This window comes from Sclerotinia sclerotiorum, genomic scaffold (assembly GCF_000146945.2).
Source record: "Sclerotinia sclerotiorum 1980 UF-70 scaffold_13 genomic scaffold, whole genome shotgun sequence".
Classification (NCBI taxonomy): domain Eukaryota; kingdom Fungi; phylum Ascomycota; class Leotiomycetes; order Helotiales; family Sclerotiniaceae; genus Sclerotinia; species Sclerotinia sclerotiorum.
Window position 1 is genome coordinate 1,046,800 of NW_001820823.1, and position 20,832 is coordinate 1,067,631.

Consider the following 20,832-nt stretch of genomic DNA (forward strand, 5'->3'; position numbering starts at 1 on the left):
TACCCCTACCATACCATACCATACCCATACACAACTTGGCCACCACACACACACACACAACTCACACACCTTGGACACTGGCCACACATTTGACCACACGATAAACCAACAAAACTGCGTCTTTGGTTTTTATTTAATTACAACCCAGATTTGACTACAGCGGATCAAGGTCACCGTATTCCTCATATAATTCGAAATCATCGCCCAGTTTTCTCATAATCTATTCAACTTTCAACCTGTCCCCCAAACAAAGGAACATAACCATATAATTTGGTAAAGCCCAAAACCGGCCTCGGTGTCCCGCTGTTCTAAGCCGGCGCCAGACGGTGCAAGGCTCTGCCATTGTAAAAAATTTAAAAAAAAAATAAACCCCCCCCAAGAAAAATCTCCCCTCAATCTTCTTGTTTTTCTATTCTCGGATATCGCATCATACAGGCGTTGGAACAAATATTCAAATTTGGAGTCAAAAGGGCATATACATATACCACGGCAGCGGCTTTTTACTTTTATTATATCCCGAGCAATTTCAATTATTTCAGATTTCAGATTTCAGACTTCAGCTCTCAAACTTTTATTTCTTCGACTCGATACCCTCGACTCAGCAATCTGACTGGATTGCATACAATTAAGAACTCTATTCATCTTGAGGCGTGGTTCTTCCTCATCTTGTTTGTCAGGGACGACTCATTGACCGTCGTCCAACTTTACTCTTCCTCTTACTCAAACTCAATCAATTATCTCTTAAGCTCGACCCATCTCTCTTCAACATGATTATCGACGGAGAAAAGTGGGCTTGTGATGCTTGCGTCAGAGGTCATCGTGTTAGCAATTGTCACCACTCAGACAGACCTCTGCAACATATCAATAAAAAGGTACACCAATTGTACTTTGTCGTGCCAATCTTGCTAATGAAAACTGGTTTAGGGTCGTCCTGTCTCACAATGTACTCATTGTCGATCAATGCGCAAATCGAGAGCAGCACACGTCCGATGCGAATGCGGTTCGGAAAAAGCACATTCGAAAGGATCCTGTCCGGAAAATGGAGATACGCAGGGTGAGCTTTTACGGGAGGCCTCTAGCATGGCGATCCCATTTTCTGACATACTTGTAACAGATACCTGTTGTTGCAGCCATGGTGCCCGATGCACATGCGCTTTAAAAAGTGATCACCTCGCTCCTGTACCCGAGTCCGACTCTGATGAAACCCCTTCGTTGTCGATACCAGTATCCAAACCAAGACGACCTCGTGCGCACACTGCCCAATCGGAAAACAATTTAACAATATTTACGAATGGTCACCACAAGCCTGTACATAAGAATAACAACATGGCTCATAAATGCGGCCTACCATACACTGTCCCTCGAGCACACTCAATTCATGGCCAATCGTCATCGAGTCTCGCCAATAGGTCTGTCGATAACCTACCACACACCAGCACCGTCGATGCTTTACACAGTGAATCCCATATTAAAGACTCTATAGTGAGTGCTCAACAGGAACAGCGAATGGTCAAGTCCGAACATGCATCGCCACTCGTTAGTCCTATGTCGAATTTTCAGCAAATGAATGGTCAACTGCCGCCTTTGGACTTAACAAATATGCCCGCAGAATTCAATAACTTGTACCAATTTGATGCATATGGAGGGGCGATTTCGGATCTCGAACAACCTATCTTCTCTGCCGGAATCAGTTCCGCTTCCATTGATTGGTCTCATTATGATGGATTAGATTTCAACAATAACAATGACAATTTCGCAGCCTCCTCCTACAGCCAAGCAGCATCATTTAATGGATTTGATTTTTCTAGTATCGATCAACCAGCATTAACAAGTACATCAACCTCCGGCGAACAATCCGAAGTGGAGGATTTTATTGGCGTTTCGGATACTTCTAGGCCAGCATTGATGAACAATCAGTACGGATCTGATCTCGATACATCGGAATTTGGCGGGGAAATCGATAGATACAGATTAAGTACGGCGTCATCTTATATCGATATATCACAAATGCAGATGCTTGCCAGCAATGATGTCGAAACTCTTGGACTCGAGGAATTCATGAAAGGAAGCCCTAGTGGATATTTACCTATATCACCTCCAAATCACGGTCTACCTATGACAACATATTCAACCGAGATTAAGAATAATCAGCCATTACCGTTCGATGAAAATAATTCTTTCCTGCCTATAACAGCAGAAGATACGGAAGCTTTTTGGATGCCCGATTTTACGGCCGCAAATAACATCACAATCAACAATGAGAATGGAAGACATGAGGAGAATCTCTGGGGACAATAACACCAGTGGAAAGGCAAATGGCCTCTGTGCGAATTTTTGATCTCTGGATATCGATACGGATGACTTACGATGATCCCTTTTCCCTAAAGTTCCAATACAGACTGGCGGCAATAGCATTTGGCACACGAAGTGCAGCATTTCCAGGTAGCATTATATTTTATAGACTTCTCTTGTGAATAGCGACAAATGACTTACATGAACCAAAATATCATTGTGCATCTTGTGGTATGCACTTGATATAATGTAGCCGACTATAGTGACATGGCGTTGATATGTTTTTTCCATTCATAAATTAATGATTCAGATGTCACACCCCAATGTTACATAAACATGTGTCGTCAAAACAGTTTCGCCGAAGTAATGATATGACAAATGCCGTAACTTGCGTCATTCGGCCTGAATATGCTTCAGGGAATGTCATCATAAACAGGACAATTGACCTGCTGATAGATTAGATCTTGGGATTACTGTGTGTGACCCCACCGCATCGGATTCGTATTCTAAAAGCACGAGGAGGGTGGTAGAGAAAACATTGACATTGCCAACGGTGGCATCCCAATCTCAAATTCCATCGGACACGATCGAGATATCGAAAGGAGTTGTGACGACTGAGTTCGATATTGAAAAGTTTATTAAAGATTGATCAAGTGGTGATTTAGATCCGAGGTGAGATTGGTGTGATTCGAGCAGTCATTCGCATGCTGGTCGGGATGCATGGACGATTCAAAGGATACCTAGGCAGATAGGGCAGACCCCCTACTAGAGGCGGAGGAATGGGATAAATATCTTCCAGTCGTCGTAGGAGATCTCGGTCTTCTAAAACATTTGACCGAGCCAGCGCAACTCCCCCTCCTTTCTGCGCAGTAGGCGAAAGAGAAAATAAATGGAGAAGGGAGAAGAGTTGAATAAAGGTCCTGCTTGCCAAGAAACACGTCCCTATTAATATTGAAGGGGTCACACCTTGGATCACAATACGGTACTGCTACCCCGCCGGAAAAGGCTGATGGCTGAATTGAACGTTACATCGGGGGAGAGAATATGAGCACAAGTTGCATTCACAGGATTTACGTCGCATGATGAGATTAGGAGGATCTCAATGGGCGCAGGCTCGAACGGAACAATAGGCCTCCTTCTTCCGGCACCATCAGGCTTCTTCTGGGAGAGGGAAGCTGGGAAGCTGGGAAGTGGTGGAATTGGAAATATCTTCAGGAATGGATACGGTGGTTTGGGATGTTTAGGCTGGAGAGGCGCATGAGGTCGCCATGCAAGTGATCAAATATGTGCCGATTTCATGGGTTGCTGTTTTTGTGGAGGTTGGAGGGTTATCCTTACCGTATGTATGCGTGCGCTCGTCTCCAGAAAAGATTGAGGTGGAATTAGCAGGGCGGTGGATGATAGATCCAATGAGCAGGAGAGGCGAGCAGTACGAGGTTATCATCCCCAACACTTCTGCAAGGGCTCCCGAAAGCTTACATGGAGGCTGGTAGATGTGGCCGATGGTGGATTGATTTGATTGTATTGTATTGTATTGTATTGTATTGTACTGTGAACAGATTCATGAGTTCCCATTCCATTCACACCCTCACATAATCCTCCGAGGTGGTCAACAACCCGGCCGTGTTCCATGTCCTTTATCCTTAACCTTTTTTTTTCTTACACCCTGCCCTGCTTCCCCACATTTCCACATTTGTACGGGAGCTTCCCCTTCTCCACGGCTTGGGGGATCACCAGCCGAGGAAGCTTCTTTCAATCATGATTGTGATTATGAATATGAACATGATCATGACCATTACCTACATATTCATAAATTACGAGTGAGAAGGAAGAAAAGAATTCCTTGATACAACTGCAACCACAAATCACCACATTATAGAATCAAAACCTTGAAGGGATTTAAAGTCGGCTCAACACGGTGCGGTAGGTACATAGGATCAGAGAGTTGATCGGGTTAACAATAGTTGAAAAAGCTAATGAATGAATGAATGATAGGTCTTCTAATTCTCCGAAAGCTTTTGGGTGATGTAGTACGAACAAGGAATTGTGAAACAAACATCTCGAATTGCATCGTTCACGGAAGGGAGGGAAGAAAGCGAGAGGAAATAGAGAAGAGACGAAACAATTTGAAGATAACTGAGTGATACTATCTGTCTGATACTCTGATACTCTGATATCATTCTCGAAATCATTCGATATTTTGAGAGAGACAGAGAGAGACCAATCAATCCTCGGGCTATAGGATCCATCCGTCGTTTATTTTACCTTCTGCCGCTGTCTGTTTCATCATTTGAAGCCGACTTCCTATTCTTCCTCCAAGGGTTTGTCCGAAAGTTCCGATTCATTGGATTCATTGGATTCAATCTTTGGTTCAATATTGCTACTTCACCTACTATAAAAAGGTTGATTCTGGTGCACTTCGGGCTTTTGACTGTACCGTCAGCTAACCAAGATTGGACGTCGAGCATCGGAGGTTATTATCACCGAGGTATGTATGTACTCCGTAAGAGTTTCCACCTTGATGAATTCTTAGTGTCCTTCCTCTTGTTTCATTTTATTGGATATTCTATTCCTAATCCACAAAGCTAATCAATCCACCACAAAGCTTTAACGGACCTGGTTACCGAACCGATTCAAACTTATTTCTAACTTTGTACAGCCAGCTTCTCGGACAACAGTTCTTCCATACCGAAAATTTCCATATTCATCATATCATCCAAAACGACAATTCTACAACTTCCGATTGTTGTACAGTGAGCATCTCATTGTTTACTGTACTGCAAATTAATTATTCAGAGTCGCATATATCTTCTCCTTTGGCCACCCTTTCAAGTAAGCTCATTGCAGGCATATTCATTGTTTGGGAATGTCGCAAATATAATCAATTTGCGACAGTTAGGCATGGAAATGCTTCAGGTCGAGAACCTCAACTAACATTTTTTTTCCATTAGAAAATTAAGAAAAGTTCTCCCTTCTTGCGCTGATGAAGATAAAGCGAAAAGATGAATCATAACGACGCACCAAATATGCAATCCTACCCATCTCCTAACGCGACTGCTGCTGACAGTGGTGGTGGACCTTTCTATGGACCAACTTCCTCAAATCAACATCAACACCAACATCAACAACCTCTACCTACTCCCGATGAACTGCAACTTGCAGAACAATTATCTGCCGATGCTCAATTATCCCGTAGCATGCAACCAAATATGGGAGCAAATCGTGGAATGAGCGAAAATCCAGATCCTCGAGGTCAAGGAAATGTCAACTTGAACCATCAATATCAGCCAGATCATCAAATGCATGGAGGTCATACACCTATGAATCATGGACTTATAGATGTTGGACCTCAATTTGATGAAGAATCTATATCTCCAGCTGGAAGGAAGAGATCAAAGGTCTCAAGAGCTTGTGATGAGTGTCGGAGGAAGAAAATCAGATGCAATGCCAATGAACCAGGAAATGAAGACATATGCTCAAATTGTAAAAGAGTAGGTGTTAATTGTCAATTCAGCAGACAACCTATGAAACGTGGACCAAGCAAGGGGTAAGAATATTATAAGAAGCAATCATGATTAAGAAAACTCACTAACAAAGTGATAGCTACATCAAAGAGCTTGCTGATCGAATAAATACATTGGAGGGTCAAGTACAAGGAACTGAGATGCCTCAATACTCTCATACACAAGAGATTTTACAGAGAAGACCTTCCGAAGAGTTTTCTCCGACTCCGAATCCTGATCAGATTCCCCGCAAGCGTGGTTATTCTTCAATTTCCGGCTCCGGCGAATTTGTTTCTCCGTATCAACAACAGAGTATGCCTCCTAATTGGATTCCTCAAGAACAACAATCGCGATCTTCTATTCCGAATTCATCATATCCTGCACGATTGCCTGGTTCTACCCAGCTACCTACTAGAGAGCAGAACTACTCGCCAAATTTAATGGTATCTCAGCAGAAGTGGGTGGACGCACCTGATGTGGGTGGCTCTGGCGAAGCAGTCAATCACACCTCTCAATCTCATAACGAAGATGCTGTGGAATGGATTGATGATTCTCTTCTTGAGAGGTATGCAGTTTCTAAAGCCATAATATGCACACTTACTAATAATTCTCAGTTATTACAAGTTCATACACCCAACTTATCCAATGCTATCCCTTACCAAGGCTAGGTTAAATGCTAGACTTTCTGCTTGTTCTGCTCCAGTCAGATATGCTTTTTGGGAGGCTTTATATGCGGCAGTCAGATCATTTCCCACTGCCATTCCTCTTAAACCACAGGGTATTACACATGCAGTCAGACTCATACACACTGCCCCATATGATACGCAAACTACCCGTTCTCTTTCTACGAATATCGTATATCTTCAAATTATGATGTTATTAGCAATTGAAGCCAACAATCAACCACGAGAAATTCAAGACGGTGAAATAATTCAATCTCCTTCTGTTTGGTTGGGTACCGCTGTTGGTTACGCTTATTCTTTAAGATTACACGCACACAAACCAATTGACAAATCAAACAATGATCCAGATTCTGATGATAAGCATGTGCGACGTGTTTGGTTTAGTTTGGTCATCATGGAGAGATGGAATGCTGCAGTTACAGCTTGTCCATTACAAATTCCTGATTCAGTAGCACAAATTTATCCTGATGATCGAGCTCTATTAGGAGAGGTTGCATACCATTTAGTTCGTAAGTTTAATTCTTTCGTCATACATGCTCAACTCTTACTAATTTTTTAGGTGTCGCCGTTGTTATTGGAAATTACCTGGAAGTAAAACTTGCCTCGACTGATTTACCTCCACTCTCGGTTCACCGTGGACTTCACGCTCGGCTTCTCAAAACCCAACTCGAATTATTACGTCATGATCTCAGTACTTCCGGTATCACCCCTCTCGACTCTCCTGTACTTCATATAGGTTACTGGTGTGCTTATCTCCTCATTGTACTCCTTCATACGCCACAAGAAGATTTCGATGAACAAATGAGAGCCACTCACTACATCATTAGTCAGCTTTCCTTCAATACCGATATGAGATCTCCATTGGTACATTACTACAAATGTTTCGCAGCCCTTGCACTTCCGAACCTCCTTCAATTTGAAGCCACAAAGAAGGATGCAGAAGCTTCATTAAAACTTTTTCTTGAAGGTCGTCTAGCTGCCTCTTCTTGGGATAATTCAATTAGAGAATTCTTAATCAATAGTTTAGGAACTCAAAGAAGATTATCAACGAGTCAGGTTCAAGGTCAAAGCCAAGGTCAAGGAACACAACAAACCACGATTACTAGTACAAATTCAAAATCAGATGATAATCAACATATGATCACGGCAGCAAATCAAGGTCTTCAACGTCTTGCGGATTTAGCAACGGCTTCTACGGAGGATAGAGTTGAAGTTGGAGTTTCAACGACGGATGCGGGAGTAAGAAATGATAAGGATGGAACTTTTTCAAGTGCTGGCTTGACTAAAGTCTAGGTGGGTGCGAAGAGTATATAGCTCTAAATTATTGTGTATGCGTTGGGGAGATGGCGCTTTCTTGATATGGAATGGAGTCATTTGGATGGATGGATGGTATGGAATGGCAAGGTGGTGTTTTTGAATCGTTTTTTTTTTCCATATGTATTCTACAAAGTTTGGTTGTTTGATGTATACCCCCTTTTGATTTTTTTTTTCGCGCGATATCATGGAAAGGAGGGAAGGGAGGAGTGGCGAGGAGGGCAAAATTGGAGGATAGGCTGACTGGATGTGGTTGGCGAGGGATGTGTCCATCAAGAGAAGAAAAATGCATGTATAGGCGTTTCTTTGAGATCTCATGGTTTGCGGAGTTGTGGAGTTGGTGGTATAGGTATAAGTCTGGTTTTGGAATAGGGATCGGAAGTGAGTTTGAATTTCAATTTGGGTCTTTGGATAGTATCGAGTATCCCGAGAGAGGGAGGGAGAGAGGGGGTGTGACAGAGAGAGAGAGATGGGGAGGGGAAATATAGTACGAGATGAGATGAAGAAGAGGAAAGTTGAGGAGGAAAAAGGGGAAATATAGTACGAGATGAGATGAAGAAGAGGAAAGTTGAGGAGGAAAAAGGAAAAATAACATGGGTTTGAGAGATGTGGAGGAAAAATGAGCCGGAGAGAGGGGAAGAGGGATGAGAGATGAGGGATGATAAGATATAGTAGATGTAATATGCAAATATATTATATTAATATGATATATCTACTCTATATACTCTATGTATCTAGTTTGTTGTAAAGTTATTAATTAGATTTTGGGTATGGGTTGATTTTGTAATTATGGTATATGTAATATGAATGTGAGTATGTTATATTGGGACGGGGTCTTGAGATTACGGTGTATGCTGGTGATTGTAGGTTGATGGGCGAGAGTTGTGTATTTGGTTGGTTGCTTGGTAGTGTGATGATGAATGTAATTGGCATTATGATAGATAATTAGTGAGTGTGAGTGATGAGTGTGAGTGTGATTAGAAAGTTAATTGAAGAGGAGGAATGATAGAAAATCTTAATTAATGATGAAATCCCCCGAGAAAAATTCTTGAGTTTAGGGAGAGGAAGAGGAAAGGGAAAGGGAAAATGAAAGGAAGGAAATTGAAGATGTGAGAGAGGAAGGGAGTGATGATCGGAATGAGGAGATGGGAGAAGAGAAGGGAAAGGGAAAGGGAAGTTATATATTAATATGGAGTAATGGATTCTTGAATATAATTATGTGCTGTTATTGAGGTATAAGTGATAAGGTGATAAGTTAATAAATTAATAAGTTAAGAAGAAAAGAAATAAAGAATATGGAAGAATTGATATATGGATAAATGTAAGATTGTATATGCAATCGAATATGAGTAAACTTTTATTCTGATATATCAATCAATCAATCAGCTACACTACAACCATAGCATAGCATAACCTCTCATATTCATTTCGCTTGTACGCATCAACATGGACACATCAACCTCTAACCTTCAACCTTTAACCTTCAGCCTAAAACCGAATCTTAAACCCCTACCCTCCCCAACCCAATCCTCCCCTCCTAACCAAATCACCCCCCTAAAACCCCTAACAACCCACCCCCTCACCAACCCCCAACTCCACCGCCGCAATCAACAACTCCATATACCCGGCCCCAATCTCCTGCAAATTAAAATTATGCTGCGCCAGCGTCGGATAAAACGGACACCCAGCCGCCGCATTCCCAAACCCAAACTCAATCGTATACCCATGAATCAAATTCTTCGAGTTATCCACAAAATGTCTCGAATAGGAATAATCATCACTAGCACCACTAGTAGGATAAAGATTCGCCGCTGGAAAAACAGAATAAGTTCTCCCCGCAGCACCACTCATCCCAGCACCGATTTTACTCGCGGCGGCTTTGTTGGCGCCGTTTTCAGAACTGGGTGTGTATTCCCCGTAGCCGCTGCCGGATCCGGGTGTATCGGATAAGATGCCCCGCACGGAGTTGTAGGCGCTGTTGAGGAAATTCATAGAGGGGTAGCTGGCTTGATTTGTGTCGCTGCCCCAGGAGTAGAGGATGTCGCCGGCGTAGGAGTGGAGGTCTACGAACCATCGGATTTTGCTGTAGGTGTCCATTACCCATTTTATGCTTTGCGTTTCGGGTTCGGAGAAGGCGGCCGTGCCTATAGGGGGAGGGGAGTTTAGTGGGAATGGTTTAAATGGTAAAACAAAAGTAGAGGATGAGGGTGAATGTACGTACCGTGGAATACCTCGGATGAAGGACTAGTAGATGCAACCTGGGATCGAACACTTGAAGCCCATTTTGTTAAATCCCATAGAAAGTCAAAATTTCGATTCAAATCCACACCAGTCGAAGATCCCGTTCCCGATTTTGGGTTTCGGTTCTTGCGCCAACAGCTATTAGTCGATTGATCATAAGCTACACCATCCGGATTACTGAGAGGAATAAAAACAATTCCAGTTGAGAGCGCCGTCTTCACCTGAGCATTGGTGTAAGATTTTGAGCCATATTTCAACCCGAGACCATTTTTGTTTGCGTACAAAAGATCTCCAATGAAGAATAATAATCCATCTGAAGCACCTCGCTCTCTCGCATGAATGGCTGCATTCAAATACACGCTAATGGCATCATTACACGTTCCATTACCTCCAACCTTGGCACCAGTAATAGAAAGCTCCATTGTAAGCTGTATAAAGGTGTATGAAAAGTAGTGATCCCATACACACTCGCGAGACCCTTTAATACCACTGCAATCTCATTGACATTTCAAAAGTGTAGTGAATGTAGTTGTTTGAGAACCGAACACCTCGTGGTGCAAGGGTACCAGCGCTATAGCGATCACCGGTTCCGATAGGAATACCGTTGCTAGTTTGTCGACGCACTATTCGTGGTTTGCCTTCTCGTTCTTCGGGGAGAAGACATGCTTGTGAAAATGTAGGGGCGAGTATTCCAATGTAGTACAAAATTGTGAATTTCATGATGACGGTGTTGATTGGGAGGAACTGATCAGGAAGACTGGGAACTCATGATGTTCACATATATTTATATATATGTGAACACATCATGGCATCCAGATTCACTATTCCCCTCACACCAGTCACACCCCTCACAGCGCTCCAAAAACCGATCTCCCACTGGCCACTTGATCACAAAAAGATATGCAGATGAGAGTTCTTCCAGAGACAGTCTCCCATTTAGTCACAAATACCTAGGTAGGCATGTGAATAAAAGTTCCTCACGATTGTAAACCGCTTGGCAAGCTTGGCCACCTTGGCTATATATATATATTCACAGTACCTTCTTTATCGAGAAGTGCTTTCTGTACTTGAATATTCTATCCTTCATGGGAATTAGGAAGGTTAAGAATAGATGACAGCTCAGCATTCGCTAGGTAGTAAAAGCCACCTGAAATTCCGCAACACAAACGCCAGAATACCCAGGAAATACCAAGCCTGACATTTGAAAACTTGGAATTTCTAGTAATGATTAGGTATTCACTAGTAAAAGAAATTGATAGCAGATAGGATACGATACGATAGCAGATATGCAAAGTTAAAGCACGGCGTACAAAGTACAAAGTACGAAGTACCAAGCCCGGTATCTAGGAAGTTGTGAATGTCGATAAGGTTGGGACCTTCCATATTTGGTTGGTGCGATGGTGCGCCAATAATGAATGGATAATAGGTGGGAATGAAGGGTGAGGTTTGAATGCCATCTTCTGAATCATGTGTTGTATTTGCTAGATTTTTTGTATCTTCGTTTTATAGTGGGATGTGTAGGATTAATTAGTCTTAATTGTTTTCATTTGAAGCTTGAACTGAGTGATAAGATAAGATAAGATTTAACAATTATATTTCCTAAGATTACAAGTGAAAATAAATGTTTTTGTTGTTTGAGGCACGTGTGCATACTACCTTCCTAAGCGACGGCCAAGTAAGAATAGATCTCGAGTCCTCCGATCTTTTATTTTATATACAAAATCTCTTCATCACTTGCATAATATTTATAAACAATAACCTAATAATTCTATACATTTCGAAGAATTAAACTCATTTACAATTACAGGTCACTGACTGCATTGCCATGTTCAGAAAGCACCACTTATAATCTCTCCTTTAATTAGCTGATTAAAGACTAGGTATTTCATACCTCTACAACCTTTCCCCAACCGTAACTTACCTTTTTCCAAAATTATCTATATCAACTATTATCTATAGTATTATTTCCTCTTCTATCCCCTTCTAGCCCCGCCTATTCATTCTTATCCCTTTCTACTCCCTCTTATCCCGTCACCCCTCCTCCACTCTCTCCCTCTTCCATCATGACCACCACATCATCACATAACATCACATCATCCACATCCCCAAAATAATCCTAAATTACCGCAAAGCAACAATAATCATAAATAATCACAAATAATACTCACAAATACTCATAAAATAAAATAAAACAATATAATATGAAATTCCCCATCAAATATCCATCTCTTTTCTATCTCTCTCTCTTCTATCTTCTCTCATATCTATCACTATCGCTATTCGCTATTGAGTACATTACGCTACCTATCTATCATACTAATTACAACTATCAACACAGGTACTCCTCCCATCTAGTGATTTCTTGTTCTGTAATACTTCTAACCCTAACGCTGATGTTGATGCTGATGCTGACGTTGATGCTCATGGACTTAAACCTGACATCTCAAATTACACCAACCCAATCCATCTCATCTCATCTAATCCCTCGCATCCCTTCTAAGCCCCTGAAATGAATAACTCCAAATTCCAAGTATCTTTTAGTTCATTTCCCTATCCCGATTTTCCTGCCCCGAAAACATCTCACTCTCCCCCCGCGCCTCCGTCCCCAAAGCCGAAAGTCTCGGACTAACACCATTAGAACCACTAGCTCCATCCACAGCCAATGCATTCCCCTCCTCCTCCTCATCCTCCGCCTCCTCTCGCTTAGCAACCCCTTTCCCCTTATTCCCCCCATTATATGAACCTAGCACGCCCAAACCCCCGGGACCATCCATCCCATCCCCATCCAACCTCTCCTCCACACTCTCAACCGAAGAATTATAAACCGCAAAATGATCTCCTACACTCAAATGACCATTTTCATTTTCATTTTCGTTTTCATTTCCATTCTCCAATGCAATCCTCTCTTCATTATCCTCTCCTATCTTCACCAATACATACGCTTCTAATTCATCATTATACTGATATTCGTAGCCCTCCGGGGCTCCGCTTCGATCACTAAGTAGTGATTCCGTACTGGCGTTAACATCTCTCCCCAGTTTCCCATTTCGTGCATTCCTCTCCCTGACACCATCTTTCATAACCCCATCTACACCCTCCCCACCCATGCGCATGGCAAAGGGGAAAGCTATACCTTGTGCCGTGGGTCTCCTCAATTCTTCTCCATTGCTACCATATCTCTCAACACCCTCATCATTATCCCTTCCTATCAGCGGACTATCTTTTATTATTTCCGGTATATTTAATTGCATTCCCCCTTCGTTTATTTCATGGGCGGGAGATCCTGGCGCCGAGGAATGATTGACATCCGTAACCTTGACATTTTTCTTTGCCATCAAATAATGCTCCTCATCCCTCATTTTCTTTTGCATAGCAGAATATTCCGCCATCGTATTCTCATCATTTCCCTCAACAGCCTTCTCTTTCCCATTACCCGTACGCGTCCCACTCGACTCACTAGTCCCAGTCGAGTTCTCAACGCGATTCCCGAGGTGCGTATTTTCAGTGTTAGTCGTCTCTATACCATGTAAATCCCTGCCTCCTGCACCATGTTCCGCTCTTGCAGTCGTAGTCTCGACATTTTTACCCACTTTTTCCGCTTCTGCTTCGCGATCCATGGTAAGTTTATCATGCTTACTACCCCAGCCGCTCCACATTGACATTCCCCAACTCTTCTTCACCTTGCCTCCTTTCTCTTCCTTCACATCAACACCAGCCAATCTACGCCCGACTAGTGCACTAGGAGGTGGTTCTTCACCTGACGGTCCGTATTTTTCATATCCCCTTTCCCTTTCCTTTGCCCTCTTTTCCTGCACCCTTCGCTTATCCTTGGCGAATTTTGTGTCCCAATTAGTTTTCGTAGCCATCCATTTTTTGACCGGTCCCGGTTTGATAACACCAATTTCATCAGGTGACATATTACAAGCCGCCAGTTCGGAAGCTGGGGCGAGAGGGAAAATGTTGCCGTGGCGATCGACACGCTGACGTATCATATGATCTTTAAATGGAGGAAGGGGATCGCCTGCTTTCCCTATTTGTTCTTTAGGTTCACTGGGAGTTTGCTAAGTTTCATTAGCCCGGTTTATTTAACATGAACAGACTTATATCCAAAAATACCTTTTGAGCATCCTCACCCGATTCTGAAGATCTCGAGATAACCGAAACATCATCATCATCCAAAATTTCAATTTCCGTCTGCTGAGCCTTAGCTAAAGCCCAAGCTCCAAATTGTGCTATGGAGCGATACATATATTTCGCTGGACGAGTGAAACTTAATGTTGGTGGAACGTGACATAGATCATCCCAAACTTGTAATTGTACGTCTGTTGGTTTCCATGCCTCGACTTCGGCCCGAGGATCTTCACGTACAGCATATGTATCGAGAAACACATTTCCAGGAGGGTATTGAGTTGGATTTGCAGCTTTGTGTGCGACGTATATCTGTTCATCTCGTAACATCTCGCCACCGCCTGTGAGGACGAGTAGTGGTGGAAGACCACCAAGTGACGGTTGGAGGGCAGGAGAAACCAGAGGATGAGATATTAATTGATTCGTCGCATACATTTGAATTTGATCCTTGATCACAACTAGCTCTCCATCAATCATGATTGAAAGATCACCACCAAATCCAGGCACTGTATTTGCTTGTGGCCCTGAATCATCAGATGAAGGTCCAGCAGCAGCTGTGTTATTATGTGTCCCTGGTGGTGGATGTTTATCCACTCTCAATCCTTGAGCAGCATCTACTTCCGACTGTGTCATGTCGTTTTTATTCTCAGTGAAATCATGCATTCCCCTCTCTATAGCCAGCAAATCATCAGAATTTGGAGGTGGCCAGGCAGTAGATGGTCGGTGATGAAATCCATGTGCTGGGATATAATCCAAAGGATTATCTGCAGCAACACTAGGAAAAGAATGAGTCAAATCAACCCATGGTGAAATGAGAATAGCACCCGCGGGCAGGGGTTTCTTTAAATCGCGCAGAATCACGAGCAAGCTCAAAATCATTCCACCACCGGCCGAATCTCCTGCGAAAATAATACTTGTCGGATCATATTCTTCAAGGAGAAAGAGATATGCCGCTAAGCAATCGAGCAGGCCGCATGGAAATGGAAATTGGGGCGCCAAACGATACCGAGGCGCAAAAACTCTTGCCTTCAATTTCCTTGCATGTCTTTGCATTTGATACCTATGCTCATCTGTACTCCCAAAAAAGTATGCTCCCCCATGAACATATAACATAATCCTTTTACTCTTTCCTCCATTTTTAATCCTCTCCTGGTGATCCACCCTCATCTCTATCCATTCAGCCTTAAGTTCACTCCCCGGCTGTCTCCATGCCCACCAATCTTTCCCTCCTACTTTTTGAATCCCTCCGTAATTGGAAAAGTGTAATGTCAAAAGTGTGCGCGCTTCTGTTAAAGTTTGGCTGGAAATGAGAACTTCGTCCACCTTTACGAAAGGAGGATGAGGTACCCATTGGGAGGTAAATCGTTGAATATCTTCGACTGTATGATTAGAGGCATAGATAAGGAATCTGCGAATTAAGTGAAGACCTTCATCGTAGGAGATATGGGCAGTAGGTTTCTCTTTGCGAGGTCCACGTTTGAAGAACTGCGAAATAATTAGTTAGAAGATTGGTGAGTATGAAGAAGAGGTGTCATAAATACATGAGTGATGAATGTTTGAAAAACAACAGGCGCAACTGCTGCCCCGACTGAAGCTGTATTAAGTCCCATATTTGAGGGAGTTTTCGAGTTTGAGATTTGGCGTTGTTGTCTATGATGTCGTTTCGAGTCAAATCAAGTCGAACTTCGATTGGAAACCCTAGCTGCCTCCAAATCGCCCAAACCCAACCGCAATTCAAAACCCCAGCTCCTCACTCTCGAAACCAACCGCACAATATCTTTTCCAAAAACGAGTGTTTCTCCCAATGAGTCGTGTATATTTAAAAAGGAAAAAGAAGTCAAGTTAAGTCTCCCCAACAACAACAACAATCAACATGAACAAAGATTAATAATAATGCTCTCTGCGAAATGTGCCCCTTTCTTTCACTTCTCACATCTTCAACATCATATGTAACGTAATGAATAGTACCTAGGTAATGAACGGCGATATATTCCAAAAAGGAGAGACAGTTAATCCAAAAAATTGATGGTAATTAATACGGAGTACGAAAACCGAGAATATAAAAATAAACCTGCCACCAAGTGAACCTACCTCCAAATTAACAGACCGGTGGACTCGGCCGTTGTTATCACAAGCTCCTTCTTATGCAAAGTCACACATATTAACGTCATAGGCGTTTTTCTTTAACGAGACCTTGAGCTGATGGATGGACACTGGTAATTTATTTTAAGTGGGTGAAAAAGGGTGATCTTATCCCTGATGCATAAATTTAAGGTTTAGCGTGGTGAGATTTATGCAGTGGATAAAAGATTGTGAGGAGATTTATTTTGCGATTGAGGTACCCCGCCATCAAATTATATCTTGTCGCATAACCTCGAGAGTAAATTCAAGAAAGAAGTAGGAATAGGGAGCGTAAAGGATATAATACAATAGGGAAAAGATAAAGAAAACAATATGGCCTCTTCACAATCAAATGTAGGAAATGGAGTATACTCACCCGGTAAGCTACCCTCACTCATTCAATTCATACTTTTCTCTTCATAATACCCAGTCTTTACTTTCGCACACACTTATTTCTCATCCATTCCATACATCATACTAATTCCTCCCTCCAGAACTCCGCCTCCACCACTTCCAACGTAGCATAAACCTCTCCATCTTCCTCTGGCCCTCCCTAACCCTCGCCGTAACCTCTTCCTGGGGCGGCCCGGAATCTACCTCCAAACGCGAATGGCTAGCCGCAACCCTCATCGATCTTCTCTCCGACCCTGAAAACCACGACGTAGACGCCGGCTGGATCGAAGAATTCCTTTTAAATGTAATGGAAGATGAATTCGAAGTAGTAGTCGATGATGGAAGCGCGTTGGAAGTGGCAAGTGGTATAGTTAAATGTAGAGGGGAATGTGAGAGAGGAGTGTGGGGAGAAGAGACCAGTTTGTGTGCGAGGTTAGAAAGGAAGTGGCAGGAGAAAGGGGGGAAGAGTGAGGATTTGGCAAATTTTAAGAAGGGAGCTGATCAGGAGGATACGGATGGGGATGAGGACAGTGGGGATGAGGAGGATGAAGAGGGAGATGTGGAAATGGATGAGGCGCCGCAGTTGGTGAGGGTTAAGGAGCCCGTTGTACCGGAGGTGGATGAGGATGGATTTACGAAGGTTGTTAAGAAGAGGAGATGAGAGGTGCGATGGGCGACAGTAAATTGAAGGAGCTACGAGGATTCGAACAGAGGGATTATAACAAATGGCGAAGAAGATTTGGTAATAAAGAGGACGAGATTGCCAAGTTTGGCAGGTATTAAAGAGTAATCGTACGACAGGTGTGTACGATTACGACAATGGAGGATTTCAGAAAAAACATCTCGGAGGTCATGTCAATTCTAGATACATGACCTGATGTCTCCGATGGAGATTGAGCACGAATGTCAAAATTATCTGGGAAGATTTTGACGGCAAAAGTATTGGGAAATAATACACTACCAAACCCATCCATTTGGTTCTCATAAAGATTTTCCAGGAGACAATTAGGTCTCTTTTAGACGTCACCACTAAAACCACCCAATATAATAGAAGAAATAAATAACAAGAAACCACGTTTAAAATATATCAATCACACAAGAGAAGATATAAAATGTGCCAACTTTCTACAAAAGCCAAAATCTCAGCACTTTCCTCAATGACTTGGATATTTTCTTATTTACAAGAACCTCCTTCCCCCTCATCTCTCAGCACTTTCCCCAGAAACCTAGATATTTTCTCATTCACAAGAATCTCCTCCCCCCTCACCTCACCTCCCACCAATCGATTAAAAATATCTTACGGAGTATAAACCATCTAATCTAATCTATCTTTTTGTCTACCTAAATTATTTATCTATATAAACCCTCTCCAAAGCCCTCTCCTTTCCTCTCCTCTCCTCTCCACTCTATTAAAATTATAATACTATAAATAGATTAAAGATTAAAAATTAAGATTTTAAAAAATGAATAAATAAATGAATAAATCAATCAGATATCTAGATACCACTATCACAGAGAGTAAAACAAATTACTATACAAGCTATACACATGCGGCTAATGCAAGGTTCATTTATACACTGTAGAGGAAGATATATGATTTATTACCTAAAGCCTAAAGCCTAGATCCTAAAGCTAAACCTAAACCTACTCAGACAGCTATCAGGGGAGCGTAGAATAGGTAGGATAGAATAGAAAAGCATGAAGGAATGCGATATTCCAAGTTCCAGAAAACAAGACATGCCAGGCTGTTTGCAAAAAATGAAAAGGGAAAAGTCCAATCCTAAACTCCTGAAATAAAAATTGTCCTCTAACGCCTGTCTCATCATAAAATATATTCAATTCCCCTCATACACAAACATTTATTCCCAATCTTCCTCCTCGCTGTCATCCTCACCACTCTCCTCATTCTTCTTTGCATCTGCTTTTGCAGCCTTCTCTTTTGGACTGTTAGGAGCCCTACTAGGAACGCCCGAAGCTGCACCCACTACATCATAACTACCATCACTGTCCGCTTGAGATTTTTCATCGTTAGACTTTCTAGGTTTGGGAGTTGTAGTTTCAGTTGCCTTTGCCTTTTCTTGTGTTGCCGCATGTAAAGTTGTAGAGGATCCGGCGGAACCTGGTCTATCGGAAGTTGTCTTTACTTTTGTAGTTTTGCCATCTTCAGATTCTTCATCGTCGGAATCTTCTTCTGAGTCTTCTTCGGAATCGGACGCCCATTTTACTTCTTCTTCTTGTTCAGTTGCTACGGCGCCTGTTTGTTATATTATTAGATATGTCTCAAAGTAGTTATGGAAAGAATGGCAAACATACCTTTGAGTAAATCTCTCCTTTTAGCTTCGGCAGTTTCAATACTGTGACGAAGGAAATAGTAACGTTTGAAGAAATCCTCATATTTAACTTGATCCGGCACCAACTTCTCCATTGAGCTTCTTAATTCTTTATATTTTTCCAAATCCTTACTGATATCATCCGTCTTTTTCTCAACACTGAAATTCTTAGCCCATGGTCCAAATTCCTCGCTGATTGGATCGGTGGTAAAACTATCAAGTGTAGAGTGGATGACGTGAAGTTGAGCATCAAATCGTGTAGTATGAATGACTCTTTTCCCTTGAGAGTCTTTACTCTCGAATAAAACTGCATTGGCTTGTCCATTTGCATCCGACGTAGGTGGTGCAATGCTAACCGCATCTTTCAAGAAATTTCGAATGTTGGTTCCAAACTTAAGGAGCGCTTCATCTGCAGCATCTTCCGCTTTTTGAATCTCCACCAATCTCTTAGCAGCCTCTGATTTTAATCTTGCCAAAACTCCTTCTGATTCTTTCAATGCTTCATCTGTTGTTATATCTTCCGCAGTTGATCTCCCTTCCTTACTTGTAGACCCCGCCGCGGCTTTCGCATCCTCCTGAGCTTGTGTAACGGTAAGTCCTCGAGTGCGACTAATAATCGAGGATCTCAGGTCTGTAAACCCTTTGGTAGCTTCCTCACTGACATTACTAAACTCCTGCTGAGCCTCCTTATAAACATTCCCGCCCTGCAGATCAAACAGAATTACTCAGTTAAATTCCCTATGTGTCTACTAACCCTCCATCTCTTACCTGTTTAACTACACTTCCAAAAAATCCACCTAATTTTGCGCCCCAAGGACTAGAAGATATAGCTTTGTATGCTTCTTGAAAGTCGGCATTGAGAGTTGGAGCGGGTTGCGACGTCTTATCCTTGTTTTGATCAGGTTGGAGAGCTTCCTCTTGGATATGATCATATGCGAGATCCATCTTTGCAAGAAAGAGAAAGTCTTGGAGAAATTAAAGATTCATAAGGAGTTTATCAAATATCAAATTGTTTTACGAATGGGATAATACTCCATAGAGTGGAGCAATGGTCTGTTGTGATTGCTATGCATCCACTGAGTAGATTGCAAGCAGAGCCGAATCTCGCATGGTCATTCGACAAGAATATCCCGCTTTCAAGCCTCCATGTGTGTAGTGGCTGAAACAGGACACTAGCCACGAAGACATGTGACACTTACCCCGTGCTTACCCCGTGCTTACTCGAGGAGAGACAGTGAGATTATGGTTACACAGAAATCAAGAGCTTACCTCATCTACTTAAGTCGTTCGTTTCACAAGAGCCGGAGCTGAAGAGCCAAAGATACGAAGGTAGGTATCATTAGTACCCCAGACGCGGCGAACGGACATGAAATTTGCGTTTCGGGGTCCTTTCGCCGTTCGGAGACTATTATGCAGCATAGGAGTCAGGACAGCTTGGCCTCGGTAGGTACCAGACTGTAATAAGAATCTAACATGATTCTCGCATTGATTTCTTGCATGTGACCAGTTAGATAGGAGTAAGGGCAGATGCAGAACCAGGGTCGAAATTTCAACCATTCATTGATGCCCTCAAAAGCCATTATCTATTATCGAAAGGCATATAAGAGCATACTATCTAGGTAGTCTTACCTACACGTGCGTCATTTGTGATATTGACGACGTTGACTCATACCTTTCTTTGCCTATCTTCGAGCACCTACTATATGGGATCGCTGCATGAAAAAAGACTTCTAAATGGCATGGTTATCAAGATGAATTTTAATTTGATAGGGTTATTTTTATCATGTCTAGAATGTCGCACGGTTAACGATCAGCGATCAACCATGT

The 20,832-nt window shown here is 42.4% G+C and overlaps 6 protein-coding genes across 6 annotated transcripts; 3 read left to right on the top strand and 3 right to left on the bottom strand.

Annotated features, from left to right (window-relative positions):
- Window positions 1–767: 767 nt before the first annotated feature.
- Window positions 768–2,298, top strand: SS1G_09554 (hypothetical protein; the record flags this gene model as incomplete). Its single annotated transcript, XM_001589782.1, has 3 exons — window positions 768–872; window positions 925–1,054; window positions 1,115–2,298. 3 exons carry the CDS (start codon window positions 768–770, stop codon window positions 2,296–2,298), a joined length of 1,419 nt encoding a protein of 472 aa, XP_001589832.1.
- Window positions 2,299–5,294: 2,996 nt separating this feature from the next.
- SS1G_09555 (hypothetical protein) lies at window positions 5,295–7,771 on the top strand (the record flags this gene model as incomplete). The annotated part of the gene is made up of 4 exons (XM_001589783.1): window positions 5,295–5,839; window positions 5,896–6,360; window positions 6,410–6,987; window positions 7,038–7,771. 4 exons carry the CDS (start codon window positions 5,295–5,297, stop codon window positions 7,769–7,771), a joined length of 2,322 nt encoding a protein of 773 aa, XP_001589833.1.
- Window positions 7,772–9,355: 1,584 nt separating this feature from the next.
- Window positions 9,356–10,455, bottom strand: SS1G_09556 (hypothetical protein; the record flags this gene model as incomplete). Its single annotated transcript, XM_001589784.1, has 2 exons — window positions 9,356–9,936; window positions 10,014–10,455. The coding sequence occupies 2 exons, from the start codon at window positions 10,453–10,455 to the stop codon at window positions 9,356–9,358; spliced, it is 1,023 nt and encodes a 340-aa protein (XP_001589834.1).
- Window positions 10,456–12,570: 2,115 nt separating this feature from the next.
- On the bottom strand, window positions 12,571–15,771 carry SS1G_09557 (hypothetical protein; the record flags this gene model as incomplete). The annotated part of the gene is made up of 3 exons (XM_001589785.1): window positions 12,571–14,094; window positions 14,150–15,646; window positions 15,703–15,771. 3 exons carry the CDS (start codon window positions 15,769–15,771, stop codon window positions 12,571–12,573), a joined length of 3,090 nt encoding a protein of 1,029 aa, XP_001589835.1.
- Window positions 15,772–16,615: 844 nt separating this feature from the next.
- Window positions 16,616–17,336, top strand: SS1G_09558 (hypothetical protein; the record flags this gene model as incomplete). Its single annotated transcript, XM_001589786.1, has 2 exons — window positions 16,616–16,661; window positions 16,777–17,336. The coding sequence occupies 2 exons, from the start codon at window positions 16,616–16,618 to the stop codon at window positions 17,334–17,336; spliced, it is 606 nt and encodes a 201-aa protein (XP_001589836.1).
- A 1,198-nt stretch (window positions 17,337–18,534) lies between these two features.
- On the bottom strand, window positions 18,535–19,950 carry SS1G_09559 (hypothetical protein; the record flags this gene model as incomplete). Its single annotated transcript, XM_001589787.1, has 3 exons — window positions 18,535–18,929; window positions 18,989–19,709; window positions 19,774–19,950. 3 exons carry the CDS (start codon window positions 19,948–19,950, stop codon window positions 18,535–18,537), a joined length of 1,293 nt encoding a protein of 430 aa, XP_001589837.1.
- Between the last annotated feature and the right edge of the window lie 882 nt (window positions 19,951–20,832).